At 41.8% G+C, this 21,277-nt stretch overlaps 1 gene segment (V, D, J or C); it reads right to left on the reverse strand.

Annotated features, from left to right (window-relative positions):
• Positions 1-8,521: 8,521 nt before the first annotated feature.
• LOC148833941 (Ig mu chain C region-like) lies at positions 8,522-19,331 on the reverse strand. The segment is given in 5 exon segments: positions 8,522-9,065; positions 9,765-10,074; positions 10,431-10,690; positions 13,317-13,625; positions 19,313-19,331. Coding segments are annotated over 5 exon segments (1,293 nt in total).
• Between the last annotated feature and the right edge of the window lie 1,946 nt (positions 19,332-21,277).

A 21,277-nucleotide genomic window follows, 5' to 3' on the forward strand; every position in this document is an offset into this window, starting at 1 on the left:
GACCACAGGTAAAAAGCAGCTTTGGTGCTTAGAAGACATGAAGATAGATAGATCAGACTTTATTGATCCCGAAGGGAAATTGATGTGTTACAGCAGCCCAAGACAAGCAAAAAAAAAAAACAGACATCAGGATAGACAAAAAAAATTAGAATACGTACAGTAATACAAAATAAATATAAAATAAAAGAAATAAATAAAAATAAATACATAGGTGTGTGCAAAATATGATCATAGTCACTGTAAAAAGAAGTCCATTTCATTGGTCTTTTTTGCTGTAAGGTCCCTAACACATCCTTAAAAATGTGATTTTAAAAACGTGTTTGAAAAGGTCAAATTAAAAATGAAGCGGTTTATACATAAAACTTGTAATGTAGGATTATTACAAATGGTTTATTTTATACCACTTCAATATTGTGTGGTACTACGTACAGTACATTTCCTGAAAGAATGATACCATTTTTTGGTTTGCTGTACAATTTTTAATTAATGTTCTAAGACACATACAAGTATACACCTTTATTACATTTACCAATATCCAAATACAGCTATAGTGAAGTAAAACTCTACATTTCCATCCACCCTTCACTGCTATATACAGATCGAGAGTATCACGACTGTAGTCCCTCCCCCTTAAGGGCGCTCCGGCCCTTTCACTTTGGACTTGATTTTGTGCACCTGCCCCCTGTTCCCAGTCCACCTTAAATGCCAGGCGCTGACGTTCATCCGGGCTCTGCATCTGATCTCCGTATCGTGCGAGTCCGGGACCTGGAAGCGCCTGGTCCCATTAAGGTTTTATTCTCTGTTCCCGTTCCCCTCCCGCCGGTTCCGACCCGGTTCCAGTTTTTATTTTGTTTGTTCTCGGATGGATTCCCTGGCTTTGGACTTTGCTCGTGTTTGGATTCCCCCTTTGGATTACTACTAGATCGTTTGCCCCGGACTCACCCCCCTGGACACCTGCGCACTCTGGACACGGCCCCTCGCATTCATTCCCGTCTCCTGCAGGACTTCCCCAGTGTTCCCTCACTACCCCGGATTGTGTCGTCCGCACAGGGTCTGGAAAGAACTGTTCCGTTACAGAGAGGATATTATAATAATAAAAAGAAATGTATTTAAAACAGAAAAGGGACTTGGACCTTGTGACATTTTAAAATGGAATAGAATGAATTAATGGAAACGATCTTGAACAATCTCGATCAAATTATATTTCGACCGCACAACTTCCACTGATGTAGAAAAAGAGTTAATCCAATCCAAGTTGTTAATCCAACAAACATGTTTAAAAAAATACATTTAGTTTTTAAAAGTTGGTTAAGATTCTTATACAGGTGCTTTGAGATTTTTTAAGACTTCAAAACTGGATAGTCTGAATTTGTCTTCAAGGGTCTGACTACTTTATTCAATATGACAGATGTATACAGTAAATGACTAAAACCTAACACTATTTTAAAATATTTTTTTACACCAAATGGTATCCTAATACTTTTTTTTAGCTTTTTAATATTGCATGAGTTGTTCATAATAGGTTGCTGTGCCAAAAAAATATTTGTGTTAATTAAAATTGTGGTTCGGCTGAAATTGTTATTTGTGCTTTCTCACTGCAACACGTCATCATTTTACAGCTCTGTTCCTCCCAAATCTCCAGTTACAGAGTTTGCGGAGAAACCGATTATTAGTTCATATTAGTTTTAAATATATTTTTTTAATCAAATCCTCTGCAAGCTTTAGATGCAGTTCAGATGATGAAATCAAAAGGAATCCGAACTTCAAAAAAAAAAATAACGTTGAATCTCTCTCGGCACCGACGATGGAAATCGATTTCATTTGCACGAGACTGTTTTTGAGCTGCCCAGAGGGGACGCCCGGATCTTATTCCGGCAGCTGTGTGGGCAGTGAAGAGTGAGGGAGAGGAACCAGATAAAATGAGCAGGTTTCAAACCTCAGTAATGTGCTGGTCTGGTAACGAAGTGAAAGCTGCCAGCTGGATCTGTTCATTTGCGTTACGTACGGGGGGGATATTATTGTAATGTAACGAGGTTCACGTGGGTATGCGCCCTGGCCTCTGCTGCCCCAGGTTGGCCCCCCACTGTCAGGGAATCGAACCCGGGCCTCCGGCGTCACTCAACAGGGACCCAGCCACTGGGGCTCCAACAGAGACTGACCAGACAACACACCCCAACTCATTTTCCCAGAATTCCCTTTCCTCCTGCATTTTAAATGAAGCTTTAATCTCACAGAGCGCGGTTGGGCCACATCCGCCTTGTTCAAGCCTTGTTGCTGGGCGTGGGGCACGAGGTAACAGTAATAAATCTTTTGTTTCTTTTGTTTAGAGTACTCTCTCTCTTTCCTTGTGGCCCTGTCGAGAGTGTTATAAACAGGTGGATTTGACCGACAGGAAACGTGTTTCTGCGTTTTCAGCGCAGGTTTGGCCGCTGTGCGCGATGGGAACGCATATTTATTAGCAGAACCTCACAGACTCTTAGACTTGTAGTTTTGCGTCGTAAGTATTGTAGCGCTCCAGGGTTCACGTGGGTATGTGCCCTCGCTGCTGCCGCCTCAGGTCGGCCCCCCCACCACTGGGGACTCAAACCCGGGCCTCCGGCGTCACTCAACAGGGACCCAGCCAAAGGTTGGGCTAAAGGGAAATCTCCCCTCAGCCTGGTGGCTGGGGTTCCCGCTATTCACAGGGAAAGGCGGTGACGTCACTGCGCTGGTAAACCAGCTCGCACAACCTGTAATGTCGGCCATATGTGTTACAGTACTAACTCGGGAAGTTCGTTGCAATTGACCCATCCAGCTTTTGGCAGCCCGAATTCTTAGCAAAGCGAGCCTCAGATATTCAATTAGTCATCCTGGTCACTTCATTCAACGAATAATGTGCTGGAACTGGGGTTTAAAGTGCATTTTCGAGAACCAAGAAACGGCGATAGTTGGGGACCAGGCTTGGCCTCGGACGATAAGTTGCACAAAATTGTGAAAAAACAAGACTGCCGGAAACTGCGTTTTTTTTTTCCTGTGTGAGACCACAACTTGGGGGGGTAAAATTACTCGTCGGAGATTGATATTGCATTTACAACAACAACAAAGAAAAGCATGAGATTGGGAGACTGTTCTTTAGTTCTTGTTTTTATTTGTTTGAATAAAAAAACAACAACAACCACATATTTACAAATTCAGGTGATTTTAACAGAAGAGAGTAAGACTCACAAGAGCAGGATGAGTATTCAGTTCAAGCTTGGTTGTCCCCTGGAGGAAATGTGTTTTATAGCACAGTCAAACACAACACAATGACAAAAAAAACATCATCAAAAGGGAAGAGGATACAGCAGTGTTACAGGAGAAAAGAAATGAGTGAATATGGTTACTTTGCATTGTTTAAGACTGTAATTGCAGTGGGAATGAAAGATTTACTGAGTCCATTGGTTTTACACCTGGGGGCACAGAGTGTAAATTCGCAATGGAGGGGGTGAGACACACACTCCATGATGCTTTTGGCTTTCTTAGCCTCTGTAAAGGATTACTACAAGGATTGCTGCTACTACTACTACAACTACTACTACATACATACTACTACTACATGTAGGAGTACTACATACCAGCTCTACAAGCAGAAAAATGGCTTCATATGGCAAAGAACATTCAATGCAAAGAAACAGAATGACTACAGAAGAAGATCAGAGGCTACAAGTGAAAGGAGCTGTATACTGCCTAATACTGCTAATAGAAGATCCATCCAAATGAGTTTGCTGCAGGTTTATTTAAGCTTTCCAGCTCATCTTCAACACTTCCAGAATTTCACTTCACCTGAAAATTAGAAAACATACATCGGACCGAAGCTGGCATCAGTCAAGTAATTATCTATTGCTCCGTCACGGGACTGGTAGATTTCCAAGAAAGATTCTCAAAACTGTAGCCGATTGTCGTTCTTAGAAACAGGATTCATGTTATGCCGCCATCTCTATCATCCTCCTCCCCCTCCAATTAGAATGGATTGGAATAAATCTGAAACACACCTGTATAGATATTTGTTCACAGAGTTTTTTCTTTCTACTTCAGATCTCAATACAGTCACACATAATGCCATTCATGTTAGGTACTCAGAACTCAAAAACAGTATAATGTTATTAACCAATACATTACGTACATTTTCAGTTGAGTCGAGCAAAAAGCACGGCATGATGGGTTTTGACAATGTGGTCAGAATATTTATATTCAATGTTTGTCTCTGACGTGCAGGGACAGTCTCTGTTGGGCAGCTATAGTACTCTGTCTAACTTTCAATAGTCTGGAATGAGAAGCACTGAAGTTTGGAACAGTGATTGAAGATCAGTGAACGTTTTGTTTTAAAAAATAGTGATTCAGCTATAGACGCGAATACCGGATTATAAAGAGTTCCAGGGAAATTAGACTGACATTATCAACTACTTAATGTAATGATTAATAAACTACTGTACTATTTTTGTTCAAAGTCCTGTCAGTACAGGAGAGCTCTTTTTGGTAAGATAATGACAATGACATTGTGAATTGCTGCCCACTGAAAACATTTCACCTGTACTGATACTTACCTTGGTGATGGTGGTCACAATGCTGTAGAACAAGGTGATGAGGAAGAGGGACAGGAAAGCCGACACAGTTTTCCACAGATGGTCACTTTCCTCCACTTCACCCTCGTAATCGACATAGGTCTGGATATCGTAGAAGTCTGCATTGCAAAACAAAACATTTGATTAAAGGAAAAAATAAACCCCCACACATGGTCTCTGTCTGTCTTATCTATCTGTGTTAGTGCCCTTTTTCATTTTATTAATAAAGTATAACAGTGCTATTACAATGTTGTAACATATTTATAAATCTCAGTTGTTTGACTTAGGATTGTGAAAACACAGGTAGATTTTCAAATTTTGGGGTTTTGTTTCTCCATGTGTCATGTTAGACGCAACAAATTTGCAGATTTCTGTCACACACAAGCTGTAGAAGAACTTTGCATACTACCTTGTCAACTGCCACTTTGTTCATGCCTCATTGTTATTGACAATCAACACATTTCCTTCATCTTCTTAAGTTTAGCCTACAGCCCATCCCTCTCATGAACTGGGAGCCCTGGATGTTGCTGAGCTGTTCTCTGACCTGTCTATGGTGCTGCGAGCTGCTTTCAGCCAGCTTCACCATGGTACAATCTCATCTATAACTCATTATACACTTTATAGGAGATCACTGTGTTGACTGACCCTCTGTCCCCTCCCTGTTGTCTCTTCCTAAGCCAAGTGAAAACTGTAGGAAGCCCAATGCAGCACTTCTGGAGCTAAAACCAGACTCAACCCCATTGGCGTCCTTGAACTTTATGGTTACTAGAGGCACAATAATGGAGGTTGTGCAACTATTAAAGCAAGTTTGGTAACAGAGATACAAATTCCCCTACTGGCTAATGCATAATATCATTTGTCCTATCATTTCAAGTAAACATCTTAGTTCTTTTTTTAGGTGGTCAATTTTTACAGTTGGCCTAAAAGAAAAAAAATTAGGTGGTCTTAATACTAATGTCATTGACATTACCCAAACCTCATTCATCAAATCCTCCTACCAGAAGGACTGTACATTTCTTGGCTTGCTGTTATTGAAGCAGTTTAGGTAGGAAGACTGTGACTGGAAAAGAAAGATTTAGCTCTATAGCTAATAGTTGCTTAGGATTGATGAGAGGTCTGCTGTGCATTATTAGATGAAACGGTTCTCTGCACAGAGCCACAGACCGGCATGTTGTCGTGTCTCTTTTAGCGGTAGTAGTGTAGATCACGCTTTCTCTCCTGCTGTGTGTCTGCTCAGCTGTAATCGGAGATCCAACTGTGCGTTCCAATGTATCATTCTGTTTCAATGTATACAATGTCACACCCTGCTTAAGATATTTTAAGAGGGCTGGTCTGGGGCAGAATAATGAACTGGCTGGCCAAGGCTGTATCCTAGGGGCCCAGATTGATCAGGGGCCCCTGACAGGCCAGAACTATTGTTGTTATTATTTTTGCAACTTGACATGTGGGCCCTCATTGAGCCATAAAAACGCTGAATAATTTGTGAATCGATGATTGGTTAGATGCAATGGGTTCGCAGTTCAAATTTATTCTGGCGGATTTTATATCACTGTTGTGTCACTCAGTGGGTCACCTCCGGTGCAAGTTTACGGGGGCTTGTGTCAAAGTGTTTGATAGAAAATATTGTAGCGAGTTTGGGTTCTCGGGCTTGTGCCCTCTCCGCATGACCACAAACCCGGGTCTCCAGCATCACTCAACAGGGATCCTGCCGGCTGAGCTAAAGAAGACCTTCCTCAGCCCGGGCAGCCAACATCCCTGTTATGTTATGAGCAGGAGAGTAGAGGGCCCACATTACCGCGCTGCAACCGGCTTGTACAACCTGTACGTTGTCCATTTGTTACAAAATGATAGTGGGGCACAAAAACGAAAAGCACAGCGGTTAAAAGAGCAGCATGAGCAGGATCAAGTCCCCAGATTGACTGGATATTTCTAGTCTGCTGGATCATCATCCAGTCAGCCTGAGCCAGACCCCGATCCCAAGTTTACAGCCAACGTCTCAGCCAGTGCTACCACGACCGCTGTTGATAGGCTAGCTGCAGCCAGCTCCAGCCTGGGCGCAGACCACATCAACACCGATTGTGACGACGAGCCAGCTCGTAGATTGGCTGTGAATCTGACTTGTTGGTTGCATTGCTGTACTTACATTACAGGCTATAGTAATGTGTGTACGTGTGTGTTCTCTGTGTGTGCCGCGTCATATTCCATTTTAATTGGCGGTAGCAGGCTCTTACTCCGAACGGGTCACGGAATTATTACAGTACTTTCTCTCGTTTTTTTTCTGGTAATTGGGATGGGGGGGGCTACACAACGTGTAGTCTAGGGGCCTCTGATCACCTTAATCTGCCCCTGGGGCCAATGATCGATGAAGCTGGTGTGATGAATTGCCATCGGGGCGCCTCTTTAGGTGTTAAAGCTGATGGGGATAATCCAGAGAGTTGTTACGGAAGTGAACTTGAATGTATGATGTCACTGACTAAAATTGTCTTTGGAGGGTTCCTACATTTCGGCAGTATCAATGCAATCAGAGCAATTTCACACATTAAACACTCAGTGGACACAACTGTCAAGACATGAGATTCACATGTAAAGCGGTTTACCGGTACAACACTGCTGGACTGCTGTAAGCACTGGATTCTTTCTAAATGTTTAATGTCTAAAGACAGGGAGGGTTTTGAAACCCTTTGGTATCAATTTCGCTTGCGTTTTTCCTCTAAAGTTTTGCAGGAAATGCCTCGGATGTACTTTTCTTAAGAATCCCTTGAGACATTATCCAAATTCCGTGTCCTTCTCTTCTGTTTCTGATCATTTCTGTACTTGTATTGCTTTTATTCTCAACCCTCCACTTATTTAAGCTTGGATTGCATTTCAAAAGTTTGGGAATATGAAGGATTTCCTTCACTACCCTTGACCATGTATAGTTTGATGAATCCAGTTGGAGAGCAGGACTGATGCACTGCAGACACATGTAGTGTCTGATGATCTCTGGTGTTCCTGGGGGAGATCAGAGGTTTGATTTTATTATAACCTCCATTGTACTCTCCTTTACAGGAGAGGCAGGCTGCTCTACTTTATATTAATCCTATGAATTAATTGAATGAATATATTATCTGTGTTTCATTAGTCTTCCTTTAGCATTAAGATCGGTGGATCTGAAATCTGTTTTCAGCCTGGATGAGGTTTGCCTCTGTTGATTTCTGAGATCTGTACACATCTTAATGGTTGCATGAATGGGTGTGTTTGAATGACCTTGGTATCTTAGCAGTTGCAATCTGTTCCTATCTACTGCAGATAATGGTTGATTACATTATTTTATGTATTTTTGCAGCCTATGATTTAATGTTGGAGCCACCCAACACCCAATAAGAGGTTTCTGCTATAAGAAATCTATTTTTTCTTGCTAATTGTTTTTTTTACTGTTTTCTTTCTACATAATAAGGAGTGGTAAACGAATCTTGTTAGGTAATAGTGACCGTACAGTATCTGTTATTCCCCTGGTCCACTTTTAACATAATTATCTCACAGTCACACAGAGTTGGTGATGTTCTGGGTGTTATTTTGTTAAGTAACCTGTGCTGAGACGGAATATCTAGTGGTGTGATAATTCTGGACAGAAGACATCCAAATATGCTATGTTTGACAAACCATCACACAAAAAACAAACCTGCAAGCTTGTGTTTTTTTTTTATTTTGGCCATATTAATCCCAAATTAAAGACTATATGAAATTAAATGGATGAGGCAACCCTAAGACCCTAAGATCTTTTTGTTTTTAAAGTGAATTCAGCCCTGTGTAAGAGAAATTGATGAGCCAGGTGCTGATCAATTTGTGGGAATTACACTATTTGACTATTAGAGTAGAAATACTAATCCTGTTGTATCTGCTAGAAAAAAATAATAAAGTGTTTGGAGGCACATCAGAAGAGTTTACAACTGAAGTCATTCTTATTTTTTATTTTGTTTTGTTTTTGCTTTTTAAGTTTGAAACACAGCTGTTAAAGAGACAGACAGAAGACAACGTGACATTCTGTTACAATACAGAGGCACAACAGCAGACAGTACATGACACTGGGTACACCGGGACAGGGGACGCATTACGCTTGCGCTGGGCAGGTGTTGGGAAGGTTGAGGGTGAGATTGACCAGAGTTGCTTTACCAGTAATACTGTCTGTGGTTCTGGTAATGACGGCGACTGGGAGGGGTGCGGTTTCGTGGTGGACGGCACACGAATACATCGTGCCGCTCTTCCAGTCTTTGGACGATATGGTGTATTTGCTGTAGATGGAATAGGTCCCGCCCTGTGAGGGGATCAAATCGGTGACGGTGTATTGGGTCTTGTCAACTACGCTATCCTGAGCAAGCCAAGAGATGTAGATGTCCTTCGGGGAGAAGTCTTTGACGAAGCAGGTCAGGGTCACCTCCTCCCTAGTGCTGGAATTTTCTTCGGATGATGGAGCGAGAAGGAAGACGGACGGGCGGATTTTCTCAGCTGGAATTATAAGAGTATTTTAGCTTAAAATGAACCTGGAGCTCTGACTTGCAGACACAAGCACTGATAACAAATATCTAAAACAAGGTTAGTTTTCAGTCTGGTCCAGTCATAATCCTGTCCACTCCTGACATACTGTAGGAATTCTATTGCACTTTGGGTAGAAGTAGAGTAGTGAGTACATATTGAACCAGCTATTAAAGACACTGTCTGAGTTTTCTAGGTGTGAGCCTGTTTATAAATTAAAAGTTGGTGTAAAGGGTTGTATAAAATTAATCATATGCTTTTAGTTTTTGTAGTTTTATGACTCTAAAGAAGTACATTATGTGTAGTTATAGACCTATGTATGGTCTTAATTCAACAGAAGACTAAAATAATGTTTTATTACTTAGCAAGTAAGTTATTTAAATAAACACATAATTAAGCAAATAGTGTTAAAAGTTATCAATGTTTACATGTGTGGCTGTGTGAACATAAGATTTATAAAACTAATTTTCAGCTTTAACACTCATTTAGTTTGTGTTTGATAGGTTCACATTGTCGAAAAACAACTACTGTTAAGACTATAGTTTGCTGAATTCGTTTGTTTTTTTACGAAAGACTATTTTACCAGCCAAATACATATCAATCTGTGAATCTGCTGAATAAAAGACTTCAAGCAGATTTGATTTAGCCCAGCTGGGTTTTGTAATGACTTACCGATCTGTCTTTTGTAGGTTTTTGTTATCGGGGTGGGAAAAGAATCAAGGTGTGATACAATGCATTTGTACTCTGTGCCCGTGCGCCATTTCTCCAGGTCCACGGACACTCTAGACACAGCCACAATTTTCCCTCCTTCATGTCCAAATTCAGGGGCCCCAGCAGCCAGTGATTTGCCCTCTGAGGTCCACGTCATCGAAACATCACTGTGAGATGCCAGGCCGGTGGCTCTGCAAGTGAGGGTGGCGGTATTTTTCACAAACTGCTCCTCATTTGTTGGGGGCTCAATGACGATCTTGATTTCTTGGCACTCTGTGGGGAAAAAGAGAAAAACAACAAAAGAAAAACAAAACATCTCTCTGCAATTCTGTGCCTCTCAAATTCACAAGTCAATTTTCATATTGAAATATTGAAACGTGCAACATGTATGCAGTGCTACACATATTTTGCAGGTAATGTTAAAGTATTTTAGATCATTTTATGAGGTGCTGCATAAGAGCCAGTTTGTATTAAGTCTATGTGAAGACAAAAGTGTGCTACACATACATAATACTATCTGAGCTGTACTTGTAAAAAAATAAGTTGTCCCAGAATTCAAGACTTACCAGGTGAAGTGTAGGTAATGTTCTTCAGTACACTTCCTGTCTTGTGGACAAATTAGCACGCAAATTCAGCAGAACTTTTCCATTCCTTCTCAGTCACAGTTAAGAGGCTGCTTGCACTGTACAGCTTCTTCTCGTCCGCAGTGGCAGGGATATTGGTGACCCCTTCGTCCACTTTGGTATTGCTCTTCCACCATTTGAACTCGTGTGTTTTAGGAGAAAAGCCACTGGCCACACAGACCAGGGTGGCAGTATGGTTTTGTGCTAACTCCTCGAGTGATGGTGGGTTTAGCAACACACTTGCAGGGGGGACAGGTGGTGTCCCTGCAAATCAAACATATGCATGTATATGTACACACACACTAGAAAGTAAGCAACACACACAGTTACTGCACATGGAATAAAACTTGCATGTTTTCCAACACATCAATCTGGGACAATCTGGGTCATTCAAGAGGAAAAGCACAAGTCCACCCTCGTGGTGCCCACACCTTCCTGTGACTGCTTGACTGCAATCATCAGGAGAAGCAAAACCAACTGCCTTGACTATAGCCACTGGGACAAGCAAGACTAATATGGACGAAGAAGCAAAAATCCATTTTCCAACTGAGCAAGCCTGATCCTTGAGATTTAACAATTTAAAAAAGCAATTTAATCGGAACCAAAGGTGATTTTATGGCAGAAACACGGAACTCTGAAAGACTTTTTAAAACTGAAATATCTGCAATCAAAGTTATGTCAGTGATGAATATAGTTTAATTGTACTACACATGAGATAATATATTTGTAAAAAACAGACTGACAAAAAGGTGTCTCTGAAAATAAATTGTATAGCTTTCTTGAGTTAAGAGGCTTCTTGAGAAGCAATGTGTTTAGATATTTTTCTTACCACAGATTAGAGTGGGGAGTCAGTGTCAGTGTAACAAAAGGAGCAGGTTAACTCCACACTGATGTAAAGAAGAAAGATCACTGTCACTTCCACAGCTGAAGAGGCTCCAAAGCTGAAACAGTGTCTCTTCTTTCTTTCTGCTTTTCAATGTGGAATTAACTTCTACTAATTACCACAGACATTGAACTAAATGTCAATGTTTTCTAATTTCACAGCTGCATGATATGTTCCGGGCTTTACATATACAAATTAAATTATATATACAGTATATGTAGTATTCCTATGAATAAATAAAAGTATGTACTGTATACTGTATGTACACTGTGTATAGTGCGTGAAAGGACCTCAAAGGAAAAGGACAAATGAAAGGACCTCAACAGTGTCAGTTCTCTAAGTTCAGTCCTGTGCTCACTCAAGGTGGTTACATACAGTACATCAGCTACACTGGTTTCAGAAACCCCAGATAAGCCCAGAAAAGCCTGCTGAGACATATAAACACCATATTGACACACGTAGGTGCACAAATACTATTTCAATGGGATCCAGTCAGAGTACAGAGTACTCTGCATGTCTTCATAACCTCATGGGTAAAGTTATAGCTGTCCTAATTTGTATCAGGAGTCTTATGCTTATTCATTAGATATAGTTGTCCTGTAATTCTCAAAGATCAAGCGCCCAATTGGGATTTTTTCCTTGTCAGCAGTTTCCCACTTCTCCCTGTGTACAATTCTTTGTGTTTTGAATAGCAGATCCAAGTAATTGGAATACGAAATCAAAAGGTATCCTTAGAACTCATTTCACTTTTTTCCTACCCTGCATGATGTTGACCTCTAGCATTACAGAAGGTTAGTTTTCTTTTCCCTGAGGAAGCAGTAAGTCTTATTTCTTCCTACTGCAGACGTGGTCACACCTTCAAGGACTGCAAAGAAGAAAGCTGAACCTCTTGGACCAAATAGTCATGTCATGACATGTCATTTGCCAAACCTCTTTATACCATACGGCGTCACGGGAAGCCTGAGCCTACCCATCAAGCAACGAGCGCAAGGCAGGGTACACCCTGGACAGGACGCCAGTTCATCGCAGTGAACCAAATAGTGTTGTCTTAAATTGTAAATGGTTTATATACTGTATAATTCATGAATTATTAATTTAAAAAATCCATGTATCAGAAAAATAATAATAATGGGAAACTTGAACTCACTCACTCGGAGGTGCATGGAAAGCCTTGCTAAAAACAGGTTATTGAAAAGCACAGTAAACACCAACAGCTCCATTCCTATGTAAATTCCTATTACATCAGTAGTGATGAAACGGCTTCGTTACCCGATACTCATTTAGAGCAGTTAATCCTGACAAGCAATGCACAATGTGGTACTAAAACCTTGTTTAAGGTTGAAATAAAAATTGATTTCTTTAAACTAGAGACCGGGTAACACATTTGTGAAAGCTACTTTTTTTATTTAATTGGGAAGTGATTTCTCAAAACAATTAGACTGTAATAAAAGCCTGAATCAGAAAATAAGGTGGAAGGTGGCTCTTTGGTGCCATAATACAAATTCTAATTACCTAGGATGACCACTGCACCACCGTCCTGCCCAAAACCCAGTAATAATATCTCATCTTACAGTTTAACTGCAGATTTTGTTCCTTTTTTAATGGTTATTGTCACGCCCTCTGCAGCCAGAGAGGTGCTCCTACTCTGTCCTGTCCCTAGTTTCCCGTGCTTTGCTGTCCTTCCGTTGTCTCTCTCTCTGGGGCTATGTATTTCCGGGTTTCTCATTCACCTTGGCTCAGCATTGAGGTTCGGATGTCCTGCGACCCGCCTAGCACCAGGTCGCCCCACGTCCGCTACCTGAGGTTTCTATATGGCATTTCCTGAACAGCTGAGCCCGGGCTAACCCCCGTCTCGCCACTACGCATAGGGTCTTTTTCACTCTCCTGCCATTCCACGGTCCGTCCCTTCCGACATCCATTATGACAAATACAATTCCCAATTTCATCTTCATCGGTTGTCGTCTAAAAAGGAATCAAACGATCAATCGACCCATCCATCCACCTTACCAATTGCTGGAAATGTTGCAGGGTTCACGGCACCCTGAGGATGTTTCGCCTCACAGAAGAAAGATTTTCCTGGGTTCCAGTCGGAGGCGGACAAGGACAGCTGGCTGGTCGAGGAGTAGGTCCCCCCACTGAGCACGGATGGGTATTTCCTGAAGGTGGACAGCTCTTTGTCGGTACTGTCGGTCCACTTGAAGGTCAGGGAATCGGGCAGGAACCCTGTGGCCAAGCAGCCCACAGAAACCACATCTCCACTCGTTCCAGAGCCGCATGAGGCCACCAGAGGGAACAGGATTGGCTTACTTGGTGAAGCTGAAGATGGAAACACGACACAATCACTTACTATCTTACTATCCATGACAGAGTTACATTTGATATCAACATATCCATAATTCGACCGGTTTCCTGGAAGACATCCCTGGGTTTTCTATTCACTCTTTATGTTCCAGCTCACCTTTTAAAAACACAGCCCTGACTTCTCCAACTCCACTTCTAGACAGATCTTAACTCCGGTTCTCACAGTAATCGTTGACCTTTTCTGAATGATCAGGCCTCCTTGGGCCAACTTACCACCCAAAGCAGCTTCTTCTGGACTTGCTGACAGGCGCCTACATGCGGGAGTGTATCACCCTCGTCATTCATACCAGGAAGCCATGATATTGGACATTTAGGATTTGAAGGCTGAAACCAAGTTTTCTTTAGTAAAACAGTACTTTGGTAGTTAATGTGCACGGGAGCAAAATTGATCTACCATCAAACTACAGGACAAAATTTGGGAATAAACAGCTGTAATTTAGTGAGCCATGTTATGTTTTTCTCTGTGAGCAATACTCCTCCTATCTGGAGAGCAGTGGTTATCACTGTCGGTCCCAGACAGCACCTGGTTCAAGTCTCAGTTGTTAACCCTGCAGTTTTAGCCTAGAATGAGGTGATTTAGTCTAGAGGCTCCAGCCCACCAGTTGTGTTAGACTGTCTGAAGGAAGAGGTTAACCTGCACTGGACTGAAGTATCTCATCCTGCGATCAGTGTGGTCAGCACTGGCCAGACCACGCTGATGATCTTCAGCTGCTGAAGGACAGTATCTTAACCTCAGCTCTGTCTGAGTATGTTTACTAGACAGATCTCTGACCTGCCTCCAGGTATGAGAGCTGGAGCACAAGGCAGAGACAGCAGCTGTGCCCTCTGAGACCAGCGGAGACATTTCACTCATTCTCGGAGGTTTGCTGTTCAAGTTCTGCTACTTGTTGACAAGCATATGGCCTGTCACTTTTGTACCATTCTGCTCCAGAACAAAGATGTTTTTTTTATCATAAAAAAAAACTAATCTAAAACTCAAACTATTTGTATACAGCCAATTTAAAATATAACACTATTTATGACATAGAAAAAACATGTTACTATAACAATTTATAACATATGCTGTTACAATTACGAACTATAACTATAAGATATAAATAATTATAACATATATAACAGCTATTACTACAACTAATGCTTACTGGTGATACTGCTGCTGTGATAATACTGGTTATAACAATGAAATTTCAAATTTTAATACAGTACTGTATGTCACGCCTGACATCCCTCCCTAGAGGGCGCTCCACTGCTCCCATTATTGTCCGTGTGATTAAGCTCTCCAGCTGTACCCTTTTAGTGTTATTATTTAAAGACCAGCTCCTCCAGTCCTCGGGGCTCATCATTAGGGTAAGATGCCGCGAGGCCCGCCTAGCACCAGGAAACCCTACGGCCGTCTCCTGAGGGCATAGGCCTCATCCCCGACACCTCCCGCTTCCTGAGCCCGGGGTCTGGAGGATCTCGCCCCGTCACCCTTGGACCTCCATGTTCCGTTTGTCCGTGTGCTCCCCCCTCCCGGGGATTTTAACTTTGTTGCGTCCCAGGATGGGTTCCTTGCTGATGGACTCTCGGACCGTGCTTTGACCTGCCCTTGGACCCGTTTGGATTTGGATGCCGTTTGGTCTTCCCCGTTCACGGTCTCATGGACTGTCACTATTATGGAACAAGTAACAGGTTTATTCCATGCTGAAAAAAAGAAGAAAGAGAACACAACGTTTCGGCCATGGAGCCTTCTTCAGGTGATGTCCTATTACTTGTTCCTTTGCAGCCTACGCATGCTGACGCAGCTCCCCACCTGAACTACTTGTCACTATTATTTTGTGCACTATTAAACCCCTGTGTGTTCTCTTTTACCACGCCTCCTGTTTTCACCAGCTCTTACCGCATCGCACAGGGTCTTCGACAAGATCTGACACGGATTTCAGTCCGTGATCGTGCAACTGTATATATATTTCTTCCTCGTCATGTAACTATAAATGGAAGATAAATCTGAGCTGAGGAAGGGAAAAAAAGCACGCTGTTAATTTCAAACGCGTGATTAAATATTATTCAAATTGGAATGCATTGCATTTAATGCCAGTTGAGATTACTGCTCCATTAAACTACATCAGGAGTAAACATTTCGATTTTTGAAAAAGAAATAATGTTTCGCCGTCGCCCTGAAGGTAAGAGGTCAGGCATGAGCTACGACTGACGCCTTACAGGCACAGTTACCCAGCCCTGTAGGAAGACAGGGTAGGAACTTAATTAACACTCAATAAGCTGTAATAAACTAGACTAAACATGACCGCGTCACGAAACGTTTTAACCATGAATTCTCGTCGAACAGATGAAGCACCATTCTCTGTCGCAGAGGGCATGGTTGTGGCTTCTCATCGCTACCGTACCGACAACACAGGAAGAGACTTATTTCTGCTCAGTGGATTTAGTTGAACTTCATTTCAAAGTTGACGCATCTGTACTTATGCAAATGATAGGCAACAACTCTATAAAGTCTCCGTTCATAACGTTTAACCACGCATTCGTCACTCAGTAACTGTTTAATCATCGCTATCAATCGCTTAACAGCACATACAGTAAGAAGACGTGTTTCAGTAAGACTGTACTAATATGTGACTAGTACATGGCTGATGTCTTGATTATTAAATTAAATGAGAATACGCCTGACCATTTTAATCCAAATTATGTAGATTCCGAAGTCGAAGACTCTTATAAACGCATTATTAGTAAAAAGACCCAGTAAAGTAGCGACATGGAAAATGTATGAGACTAACCTAAAGCTGATCGTGATCCGTGATTTGTGTGATCTGTGTTCTGGGTGCAGCATTTTGTTTTTAAACTGATTTTAATGAGTTTTTAAAATTATTGAAAAGTTTTAAAATTCAAAATTTTAAATGCTTTTAAATTTTTAATTATTTTAAAAACCACAACGTTTTGCAGCCTAGGTCTTGGTCGTTCTGAGGAGTACCTGATATATTGAAATAAGATCGGTGCTCTTCCACTGTCGCCAATTGAATTTGTTGTAGTGATACGAAATCGTTTTGTTTCAGAGATAAAGAGGCGCAAATGGGAAACCCAAGGCGGTCACTCAAACATTTAAAACGAGAAGACAATTAATTCAATTAACGATGAATGAAAATGCAGTCACACCGATTGCAATTTGTACAGAGGCACCAAGTGACTGTTAACGTATACTCTTTAAACACCAAAGCGTCAAACAACAATTAAAATAAAATTCACATATCACAAGCCTCTGTAAATTGCATCAATTTTATCAATTGATTGATAACTCAAGGACTTCTGCTAGAGCGGTAAATATAGTATTGTATCTTTGTCATTTGAAATAAAGCTGTTAAATATCTCTTTTACTTCTCTTCTTTTATTTAACTATTTAAAAAAATAAGAATTAAAATTAAACATGGCATTTTAAATGTTCTATTTCATAGATGAGAAACAAAACATCATTTTACAGCTACGGGTTTATAAGCACTTATTTATTTTTCCCTCATAGATAGGAAAAGGGCTAACGGCAACTATTTTCAGTTTAGTGTTATCCAACAGCCTACATATTGTAGCATCCAAAATGCAGTCTATTTAACCTGGGATAACTAACTTGGCTGCTTTAGATGTTGACAACATGACACGCTGAGAAGAGAGGAAAAGAAAAAACAATGTTTCGGCGGTGAAGAGAAGAAGGCTCCACAGCCGAAACGTTGTGTTTCTTTACTTCTCTTTTCGGCACAGAAAAAAACTTTACTCGTTCCTCTGCAGTTTACGCATGCTGACGCAGCTCCCCACCTGAACTGCTTCAGCTTTTCTCAGTGTACGTGAAGAAAAGCCCAAAACAAACCAGAATATCGAATGCAGGTCTTATTTGACGACCATCCCGCTTCTTCCCGAGTCATGCATTGCGACTTACTGTAAAACTCGTCAACCCTGCATCCAAAACCTTTCGGGTTTACAGACGTTTCTGGTCTGAATGATTCCGATGCGCACCCGAGCGGAGGGAACTGTAAACTTTAACATGGACTGCACTTGAAACGTGAAGATATGCTGATGCGAAAATAAAACAGTTTTAGTAGTTCAGGTGGGCAGCTGCGTCAGCATGCGTAGGCTGCAAAGGAACAAATAATAGGTTTATTCCATGCTGAAAAAAAAGAAGAGAACACAACGTTTCGGCCGTGGAGCTGAAGAAGGCTCCAAGGCCGAAGCATTGTGTTCTCTTTCTTCTTTTTTTCCAGCATGGAATAAACCTATTACTTGTTCCTTTAAAACAGTTTTGTTCACCTTTCCTATATATATTATTCTGCATACAAAGGTTACAACGGTACCTACAGTACCTAACTGCATGCGAGTTAACACGGAGCTGAGCTCTTTCCGCGTTTCGCTCATTTTCATTTTAATCTCATTTTTTTGCACTTGTTTTTTTTTTTGGTTCTTACGTTTTTTAGGCGCTTAATATGAACTCGATGTCGCATGGAGTGTAGAGATTTAGCAAATACGATAGGATTGAGCAAAATCTGTGACTGTGAACATTACTTTCCCCACCTTAACCGAGTCGTCGAAAACATTGTAGTCAGTAAAACCCGATCGAAACTGCTTACCCAAGCGTCCGCTGGCATTTCAGCAGTGAGTGTGCTCGGTACTTACCGGAGGTGACGGGGGCCGCTGTCCCGGATCCCCAGTACACCCAGTCGTAAAATTATTTTTTTAAATAATTTCGTAGATTAATTAAGAAATTCAATTCGCTAGCAACGAAAAAATGTCATCTACGAATTTCGAAATTATTTTTAAACGTCGCGATGGTGAATCACAAGTGATAGGTTTATTCCATGCTGAAAAGAGAAGAAAGAAAACAACGTTTCGGCCGTGGAGCCTTCTTCAGGAAACGTTGTGTTTTCTTTCTTCTCTTTTCAGCATGGAATAAACCTTTTACTTGTTCCTTTGCAGCCTACGCATGCTGACCCAGCTCCCCACCTGATATAAAAAAGACAAATAAGGAGCCCGGAATGTCAGTGCATCGTCTTTTCGTACCGTTCGTGACTGTGACCGCTGTGCCTTTCCCCCAGTACTCGAAGTCACCGTACCCGACGAAGAAACAAAACTTCCACGCTACATACTCGAAAGTGTTTATTTCAATACGAGGAAGTTTATATAAAATCCGTGGCGTTCAAATTAAGTCTAAATATAGGCTGTAGGCTACAGTATCAAACTTAACCTTACCCACTGGTCACTAATTTACCGTACTCGTCTGATTTGAAGAACTTACTCGTTTTCTTTTTTTTAAAAAAAAGGCGGGGAATTCAATTCAGAGTGGAGCGTTTTTACCTTAAACGACAGACACCGCGGTTCCTTTCCTCCGAAAGGCTTTTCCGAATTTTGACCAGATGTGTTGGTGTACAAATACACATTATACCCGTATGTATTGTTCCCTGCAGTACAATGAACAAGGTCCCCGAAATGGACGTTTTCTCTCAAGGTTAGAAGAAGAAAAACACATGTTACATTAACACGTAACACCGGTACTGCAAACACAAAGCCCGCTTCCCTCGGTACCTGAAATCAGTTCTAACAGTTCTCTCTCTTAAAAAATATCATAATTCAAACCGTGCTAGAGAAAGATGTTTCGTCGGTAATTACTGTACCTGAGGTGACGGTCACCATGGTTCCTTTTCCCCAGTAGTCGAAATAGACATAGTCACGGTGTTGTGTGTCGCTAGAATCTCAGTCCTAAAACTAAGCGCTGTGGGACCGATTCCACCCGAATCAAACCGGACAGCTCCCGAGCGCGTCTGCAGTGACCTGTGCGGTCCTAACACTCGGAACGAGCTCCTAACGCTTGAAACAAGCAGGCTAGATTGTGGATCTTTCATAGTTTTATATTTTCATCTGAACGCGAGAGGAAGATTATGGAAACCAACTTTGAAATCAGGAGCATCGCAAACAAAACAAAATGCTTATATCACAACAAATTACGTTAGAAAAGACCAGAAGACGCGGTGACACTCGTTCTTTTCCGCCAGCTCTCGAAGTACAGTAACTGTCGTAATTCCAGTAATGTCTTTACTGTGCTTTCTAAACCAAAAACCTCTTTTCAATACGGACTTAATTAACGGTGGGCCAGTATGAGCTGAGAGCCGAGAGCCTGCACTGACCCATCACATTTTCAGTTTAAATTTACTGTTGAGTACAGTAGATACAGTATCATTGTATGTCAGACTGTATGTGTCAGACTGGAAAGAATCTTCGATATTTATTTATCATTTTCAATATGGACATCGGGCAGCGAGATTCTGGCAATGGGATCATATCCAGTCACAGCACAGGGAGGGTGCCAAACGGAAGTACTTTAATCACTGCACTGAGAATGTGAGACACCATTAAGATTTAAAATCAGAAAGAAAACAGACTTACCGGATGAAACAGTGACCTGAGTTCCTTCTCCCCGGTAATCCAAGGTGTGGCCGTAGTTGCAGTTACGCGGGGTAATAGTTCCTGTGTTGTTCTGTCCATGAACTAAACACGCTACCCCGTTCAACTGTTAGAAAATAAAACACAACCGTAGCCATCTTACATCTGCCTCAGCCATTGTGTTACGTACAGTACCTGAGGTGTCCGTGACGTACAGTAAGTGCCTTTTCCCCCAGTCATCCAAGTTCCAGTTATCACAAGGCTGGACTGGTGCCACTGACTGGCACAAAACAAAAACAGTCTCCATTGGCCCTTGAGCAATGGGGGTGGTGCATGATGGCAAGAGCCAGGCCCACCAGGAGAATCGCACTCCCCCAAAGCCTCAAGCTCAGGTACACAAGCTGGAGAGATGGGGGGTTTGTGTCCTTTAGCCATGAGACTTCCTGCAAAATGGTGTGGAATGAGGGAGAGGTGAAAGAGTCATCAGATCAGGCTGCGTACATCTTCCCACAAGAGCGTAAAACATAATCACAGGAATTCCTGTGTCCCCTTGGCAACATGCACTAGGAGAGTCGAACCCCTACACAGCCTTGCGTTCAGGTGAGATTGGAGGTTTGAGGCCTTTTTCCATAAGACCTGCTGCAAAATGGTATGGAACAAGGGAGAGATGAAGGAGTCATCAGATCACAGACAGGAGCCATCAGATCAGGCAGAATGCATCTCCCCACAAGAGTAAAAAAACACAGTCAGGAATCTTCTGTGAATTCCTTAGCAATGCGCATTTTCCTAGACAGGTGCAAACGACCAGTTATCACATTTCTGGGATCACTCTTAGAAAGCCAATCTCTGGCATGATCTATCTTTTAGGCAGGTAAATAAATATGTTGATTGCAAATCAGAAACTTGCAGGATTAATGTTCACATGATTCGCTTATTCCAGCTTGCATCTGTTGCTCACCAGGATAGGATCCTGCTCCCCCGTGACTCTGAATGGAAAATGGGTGGATGGATTGTTCACATGATAAAGCAGATAGGCTTTGTTGGAAGAGGAGTGAGATAATCAGAGGAGTACTTCACGGTTAAATATTGGGGCCCAGTGAGTGTTCTAACTGACAAAAATGGACAAGACCCTGATAGTAATGATTAGCTTATTCTCTTTGAGGCCTGTGTGGAGGATGGGGTGAGGGCATAAACACACT

The sequence above is a fragment of the Atractosteus spatula genome, chromosome 5, assembly GCF_055471065.1.
Source record: "Atractosteus spatula isolate fAtrSpa1 chromosome 5, fAtrSpa1.hap1, whole genome shotgun sequence".
Lineage (NCBI taxonomy): Eukaryota > Metazoa > Chordata > Actinopteri > Semionotiformes > Lepisosteidae > Atractosteus > Atractosteus spatula.